Below are 7,571 nucleotides of genomic sequence, written 5' to 3'. Positions count from 1 at the left end.
GCGCCCCCGCCCGCGCACATGCGCACCCAACGTGGAAGAGCCCACATGCGCTGCATAATAGGAGTGGCCCCTCCCCCACCCAGAAGCACGCCAGGCTCCAACCACTACGCCGGCCCTCGCCGCCTCAGTTTCCCGCTCGGAGCCTGCGAGTGGGCCCCGGGGACGTCCGGGACGCCCAGCCACCAGAGAAATCATACCGACTCAGCTCTTTACACGACTCCTTCATGAGCGATACCGTCTCGCTCCCAGCCTCTATGAGAGAGCCCCCCTTCCCCATTCTCTAAGTGAAGGCCCTGGAGCCTTCTGCAACTACTCCAACCATTTCCTCAAGGCCGCAAGCCCCATGCCGCCTCACCGCGGGTCCTCGAACTCAACGAAGGCGAAAGGAGGTCCCCCGCGGCGATTCTTGAGGTCGATGTCACGGATAGCGCCGTATTTGTAGAACACGTCCTCAATGTCCTTGGTTCGGATGTCTGGAGGTAAGTTACCCACGTAGATGCGGCAATCGTTGTTCCCTGCCGGGCCACGAATCACACCACCTCCCGACATGGCGGCGACCAAAAGCGCGGACTCGAGAACGAGCCTTCCCACTAAGCCTAGCGCACGGCAGAGCGAGCCCGCAGCGGCACCACGTCTCCCGCGGCCCCTCCAAAATGGCGCCTTTATCAGCTCGGCGCACGGATATTGGGGGAGGGAGGAAGAGGAGCGGGAGGAAGCGGCTAGTCGGTCTCAATGCGCACGCGCAAGAGCGTAACGGGTACTACGAAAGGGACGCTCACGCACGCACGCGCGACGTCACCCTCCGCGCGGAGGGTAAAAAAAGTCCCCCAAGTTCCTCGCTGTCGGTGTGGTTTGTTGGTACTGTCCAGCCATTTGGTAAAAATTAAATACCGAATCCTCGTTACAGGGGTATTACTCCTTGTCGACTCTTCAAGGATAGTCAATTTGCCCAGGACCGTCTTTGAAAGCAACTCGGCGCCTTGAAAAGACGTGGTGAAATCTAGCCTAGAGGTTTTTCCCACCATGCTCTGCGGCGGTAACGGCCTTTGGCGGGAAAGACTCCCGAGGGCGGGGCCCGTGGAGGCGGGACCTGGCGGTTGCTCGGGAAACCGGCGCGTCTTGGAGTGAATCTTAGTCCAGGAGCGCAGTTGCAGGTAATTCAATGGGGTTCCTGGGTGTAGCGCAGTCTTTCCGCCCGTTGTACCGGCTGGCCGTGGCGGCTGAGACAATTAGATGTTTAATTCAGGGGAAACCTTCCGTTCCATAATTAATATGCTACCATTCCATCTTCGGTTCTGATCTTAACTGTTCATAGCCGAATTCAACACTGCTTGTGCTAGCGGCGGTGGATAGTACTTGATCAGTCTCTTTGAGGTACCTGCCAAGAAGGAGGGATACCAACACGGTACTGCCTTGAGGACACAGACCTCTTCATCGCCTGTCGCTGGACCTGCCCCAAAGGAGAGGCTCAGTGATGTTGCCTTTTTCTCCTCTTCCTCTAAAAAAATGAGAAAGCAAGGGTGTGTAGTTTATACCTTTTTCAAAAGCTTTCCCCCTGAAAGTTACTAATATGCAAGAGTTTTGACCTCATTACTGGGCCTCTCAAGTCATAAAGCAAGTGAGCAAAATAGATAAGAGAACTGTAACCACTGAAGAGTACACTTGGTGCTCAGGACTGCAATCCCACTTGCCTACTGGCCAAAGGAAATAGATCATTGTATATTTTTTCCAGAGATGTCTGAAATTTAGGTTTTCATGAGAAATCCTTGTTTTTTGTTTGTTTTTTTTTTTTGAAAGAGATTTTTGCCATAGGGCATGTGAATTCACGGAGAGCCGAGAAAAAGCAAAAAAATCACCCCCCAGGGGGGATGACCATGCTGCAATCCCTTCTCCATTCTGCTTCCGGATTTTGGGCGTGTACACACACAGACCCAGAGTGAGTTTTAAGCTACTGGAACTCAAACCGCAGTTGACTATATGGGAGTCCAATGATGTAACCATTACACTATCTGCTGGTCCCAAAATCCTGGTATTTTTACATGTTATTAATGAATTCAAATTAAAACCAAACTAAACCTTGCAATCAAAAGCTTATTAAAACATCAGCATCCTGATTTTTTTTTTAATTTGCTGGAGGGCATGTACACTTGCCAGAAAGAAAAGGAAAGTGAAAAAACACTCCTCCCCCCACCTCCCCCACACACACTGTGAGAGATGGCTACCCTGCAATCCCTTTTCCATATCTTTCAGGATTTGGGGCACACATGCACAGTGCCTGGCATGTTTTCCAAACGTTCAGATCCAGAACTCTGAGGGCATGGTATTCATTGTGGGATCTAACCACTTTAATCACCATTCCACCATCTGGCTCAGCACCCTGATTCTAAAAGTAATTTTCTTCATGTTGCCAGGTGGCTTAAAGATTAAGGGAGCTAGATCCCAGTGACCAACTGCAGTTTGAATCATGTGCCTGACTATCTAAATCCTGATAAGATGGAGAAACAGGATAAGGTATTGTGCCAGGACCATGCTTCATTGAAGGCGCTTTCTCCTTCTGTCTCGGGCAATTTAAATATATAAATAAATATAAGAAGTTATTTTCTTCTATTATGTGTTTATTTACAGCAGTTCCTTCCCACAAAGATGTGAGGCATCTTACAGAGATACCGTAAAACAACACTAAAAATTAACAAAGAAATAAAGGGGAATGGGAAGTGGGGGTATTAAAATGAAATTATGCAGGATCAGCAAGTGACATGGTGGCTGAATCTCACATGGTGGACTCTGCCGTTTGAGTCCCATACGTAGATGGCTTGAAAAATATGCCATGCACATGTGTGTCCAAAATCTCAAGAGGAGAATGGAGAAGGGATTGTGGGGTGGCCATCCTCCCAGGAGGTGATTTCTCACTTTCCCTCTATCTGGTGAGCGCATGTGCCCTATGGCAAAGATCTCAACAACAAAACAAATGAAATCATGCATAAAGAAGATTTGTACAGAAAATGCCTACAGTGAGAACCTGTTGAATTTCTAGAAATGGATTGCAAATTTCACTTGGTATTCCTAGAAGTCACAATAAAAAATGAAAGAAAAAGGTTATTTAGAATACTTTTTTTAAATTATAAAGCTAATTAAATGTACTTTACAGATGTCTCTCAATGAATCCAAAGTACTAATTCAATTTGAAATGAGATGTTTATTCTTGAGTCTGTGAATCCTCAACAGATCCATTGAGGACCTTTGGATATCTTTGAACTCTCTGTAATGGTTTCCAAAACTATTGATATATGTATGTGTGCATATGCTTTCTTTCCAGGAGGAAGATTTGAAATTTTAATCAAATTCTTAAAAGAGCTTGTGGATCCCAAAAGGAGAAAGATCCTCTGGAAATTTTAGGTGGAAAGATTGTCTGCCCTTCAGACCACCCTCCAATGATACTTTTGAAACTGAGCTTTTAAGAAAAAAGAGAAGAGTCTGATTTTTTGGAACTGAGAAGCTGACACATTACTTCAGCACATTGATTCAGTTCCTGTCACTGTCTCAATTAGTGACAGAAAAAAATGAGAGTTTTTTTAAAAACTGCAGCCATATTATATATTGATTCTTTTAATCAACAGTTATTTACTGAGCACATTTTCTCTTTGTTCTAACTTTTGTCCATCGATTTAGGTTTATTTCGGTTCACCTCTGTTAATATCAAGTTAATGACAAATGGATTGATTTAAACATAAATCCTCTTAATTCCAAGATATTTCCATTCCAGAAAAATAAGGAAGAAATGAATTTACTTTGATTTATTCTTGTTTGATTTAATGCAATCATCTCTGATTTTGTTCAAAAGAATTATAAGGTAGAATCTAACATTCAGTGCATGGGACTTTCTCATTTTTCTATTGATTTTTCTCTCTCTTTTCTCTCTCTCTTTTTATACTTGCATGTAACCAAACTATAGCTTCTGGTGTTGATGATGAGGCCAGTATGTAGCAGAAAATCTAGATTCTTTATCAGGGTCTCCTAGGATGGCATTGGCTTGGTTATTGGGTCAATCAAGGATATAATCTCAATGATTAACATAAATTTCAGTTCACAAGAGTAAAATACTAAAAAGCAAATAAACCCAACTATTTGAGTATCAGAAAAAAAATGAGATGAATCTTTTTGGGGGGGGAGCTTTTTTTTTTTCTACAGGGTGCGTGCACTCGCCAGACAGACAGAAAGCAAGAAATCACCCCTGAGGGGAGATAGCCACGCCACAGTCCCCTCTCCATTCTCCCCTCAGGATCCTGGTCACACACACAAGTGCCTGGTGTGAGTTTTAAGCCACCGGGTCTGGGACTCAAACCGTGACCAACTACATGGGAGTCCAGTGACATAGCCATTACACTAACTGCTGGTCCCAGGTGAATCATTTTTTAGGGATATTTTGGTGAGATCTGATAAATGATTCTGCCCCCACAGTAGAGACAGGAAAATTTATACCTTCTAGATTTTGTATCTGTTCCCTAGATAGTGCTGGGTGAAGATTGGCACTTTTCTTTCTATAGACTAATTTTTTTTTTTTTTTTTTTTGGTCCAAAACTATTGATATATGTATGTGTGCATATGCTTTCTTTCCAGGAGGAAGATTTGAAATTTTAATCAAATTCTTAAAAGAGCTTGTGGATCCCAAAAGGAGAAAGATCCTCTGGAAATTTTAGGTGGAAAGATTGTCTGCCCTTCAGACCACCCTCCAATGATACTTTTGAAACTGAGCTTTTAAGAAAAAAGAGAAGAGTCTGATTTTTTGGAACTGAGAAGCTGACACATTACTTCAGCACATTGATTCAGTTCCTGTCACTGTCTCAATTAGTGACAGAAAAAAATGAGAGTTTTTTTAAAAACTGCAGCCATATTATATATTGATTCTTTTAATCAACAGTTATTTACTGAGCACATTTTCTCTTTGTTCTAACTTTTGTCCATCGATTTAGGTTTATTTCGGTTCACCTCTGTTAATATCAAGTTAATGACAAATGGATTGATTTAAACATAAATCCTCTTAATTCCAAGATATTTCCATTCCAGAAAAATAAGGAAGAAATGAATTTACTTTGATTTATTCTTGTTTGATTTAATGCAATCATCTCTGATTTTGTTCAAAAGAATTATAAGGTAGAATCTAACATTCAGTGCATGGGACTTTCTCATTTTTCTATTGATTTTTCTCTCTCTTTTCTCTCTCTCTTTTTATACTTGCATGTAACCAAACTATAGCTTCTGGTGTTGATGATGAGGCCAGTATGTAGCAGAAAATCTAGATTCTTTATCAGGGTCTCCTAGGATGGCATTGGCTTGGTTATTGGGTCAATCAAGGATATAATCTCAATGATTAACATAAATTTCAGTTCACAAGAGTAAAATACTAAAAAGCAAATAAACCCAACTATTTGAGTATCAGAAAAAAAATGAGATGAATCTTTTTGGGGGGGGAGCTTTTTTTTTTTCTACAGGGTGCGTGCACTCGCCAGACAGACAGAAAGCAAGAAATCACCCCTGAGGGGAGATAGCCACGCCACAGTCCCCTCTCCATTCTCCCCTCAGGATCCTGGTCACACACACAAGTGCCTGGTGTGAGTTTTAAGCCACCGGGTCTGGGACTCAAACCGTGACCAACTACATGGGAGTCCAGTGACATAGCCATTACACTAACTGCTGGTCCCAGGTGAATCATTTTTTAGGGATATTTTGGTGAGATCTGATAAATGATTCTGCCCCCACAGTAGAGACAGGAAAATTTATACCTTCTAGATTTTGTATCTGTTCCCTAGATAGTGCTGGGTGAAGATTGGCACTTTTCTTTCTATAGACTAATTTTTTTTTTTTTTTTTTTTGGAGAGGTTTTCACTATAGGGCGCGTGCACTCGCCAGACAGACAGAGAGAGACATAGAGACAGAAAGCAAGAAATCCCCACCCAGGGGGGTTGGTCATGCCGCAGTCCCTTCTCCTCCATTCTCCTCTTGGGATCTTGGGCACGCACGCACACACGCCCGGTGTGAGTTTTAAGTCACCGGGTCCGGGATGCAAACCGCGGTCGACTACGTGGGAGTCCAGCGACATAGCCATTACGCTAACTACTGGTTCCCTATAGACTAATCTTCACACAGGCTTTCTCTGAATAATGTATGAGACAATTAGTTTTCTGCTAGTGAAATTATTAATATAATCACTTCCAGCTTTGCCTCCTGAGATTATATTCTCATCTCTTTTTTTCTTATTAAAAATTTTCTATAGGGGCCAGCAAGTGGTGTGGTGATTAGGAGCGCTGGATTCTCACACCCTTAACCATGGCCGACCGCAGTTCAAGTCCTGGACCTGCTGGCTTGCTTTCTCACTTTCCCTTTCTCTCTCTGTCTGGTCAAATTGAAAAATAATGATAATAATAAATTGAATTAAATAAATAAATGATTATTTGAAAAAAAATTTCTATAGAGCACGTGCACTCACCAGAGAGAGAGAAAGAGGATAGAAAGAAAACGAGAAATCATCCTCTAGGGAGAATGACCACACTACAGTCTCTTCCTCTGTTCTCTCAGGATTTGGGGCATACACACTTACGCACCTGGATCATTTTCCAAGCCACTGGGTCTGGGATTCAAACTGCATACATGAGATCCAGCTGCCTTAACCACTATGCTGCTTAGCTGGCCTTACATTCTCATTGTTTTTAAAAAATAATTGTTCTATTTTATTTATTCATTCATTTATTTTAATTTGACCAGAGAGAGACACACAGAGAGAGAAAGAAAGTTAGTAAGCCATAAGGTCCAGGACTTGAACCGTGGTCAGCCATGTGGGAGTGTCCATAACTTTAACCACCAGGCCGCCTGCTGGTCCCTACATTCTTATCTTAAGTGGGGTTTAGGAGGTCTCTAAACTGTCGGTGACACATTCACCAGCAATTTTATAGGTTGTTTCTACAACCAGCTAATCTATTAAGTATAGACTTTACCAGCTTCGTTCTCAGAAACTACATTATTTTATTATTTTCTTTTGGAGAAGTTTTTGTTTTTGTTGTTGCTGTTATTGTTTTGTTTTTTTGCTATAGGGCGTGTGCGCTTGCCAGAGAGACAGAAAGTGAGAAATCACCCCCGGGGGGGATGGCCACGCCACAGTCACTTCTTTGTTCTCCTCTCAGGATCTTGAGCACGCAGGCACACACTCCTGGCGTGAGTTTAAGCCACTGGATCCAGGACTCAAACCGCGGTCAACTACATGGGAGTTCAGCGACATACCCATTATGCCAACTGCTGGTTCCCAAAGCTATATTATTTTTAACATGGTTGCTGCTAATGAGAAGTTATTTCTTCCAAAGAAACTTTCTTTTAAGGTTTTGTCATAGAGTGCATGCACTTGGTGGAGAGAGACAAAGAGAGGGTAAGTGAGAAGTTACCTCCCCCAAGGGGGATGGGCATGCCCCAGTCCCTTCTCCAATCTTTCAGGCATACACAGCATGATTTTCAAGCCTCCAAGTCTAGGACTCAAACTGTCATTGGCCATGTGGCAGTCCACTATGCCATCTTCTGGCTTTGCC

General features: G+C 43.0%; 1 protein-coding gene and 1 long non-coding RNA gene across 2 annotated transcripts in view; one reads left to right on the top strand and one right to left on the bottom strand.

The window, feature by feature from the left end:
- Positions 1-696, bottom strand: part of SRSF1 (serine and arginine rich splicing factor 1) — a 1,633-nt gene extending 937 nt beyond the window's left edge. The window contains exon 1 of the mRNA XM_027774253.1: positions 356-696. Coding sequence (XP_027630054.1) covers positions 356-549 — 194 coding nt within the window. The 5' untranslated portion in view covers positions 550-696. The remainder of the gene's footprint in view (positions 1-355) is intronic.
- LOC114008925 (uncharacterized) lies at positions 375-3,435 on the top strand. Its single transcript, XR_003550410.1, has 3 exons — positions 375-479; positions 908-1,154; positions 3,317-3,435. It is a non-coding gene; the product is annotated as an uncharacterized LOC114008925 (long non-coding RNA).
- Positions 3,436-7,571: the final 4,136 nt, after the last annotated feature.

This window comes from Tupaia chinensis, unplaced genomic scaffold, assembly GCF_000334495.1.
Source record: "Tupaia chinensis unplaced genomic scaffold, TupChi_1.0 Scaffold000416_1, whole genome shotgun sequence".
Taxonomy (NCBI): Eukaryota; Metazoa; Chordata; class Mammalia; order Scandentia; family Tupaiidae; genus Tupaia; species Tupaia belangeri.
The sequence above is the reverse complement of the archived record's forward strand: the minus strand, read 5'-3'. Positions and strand labels throughout refer to the sequence as shown.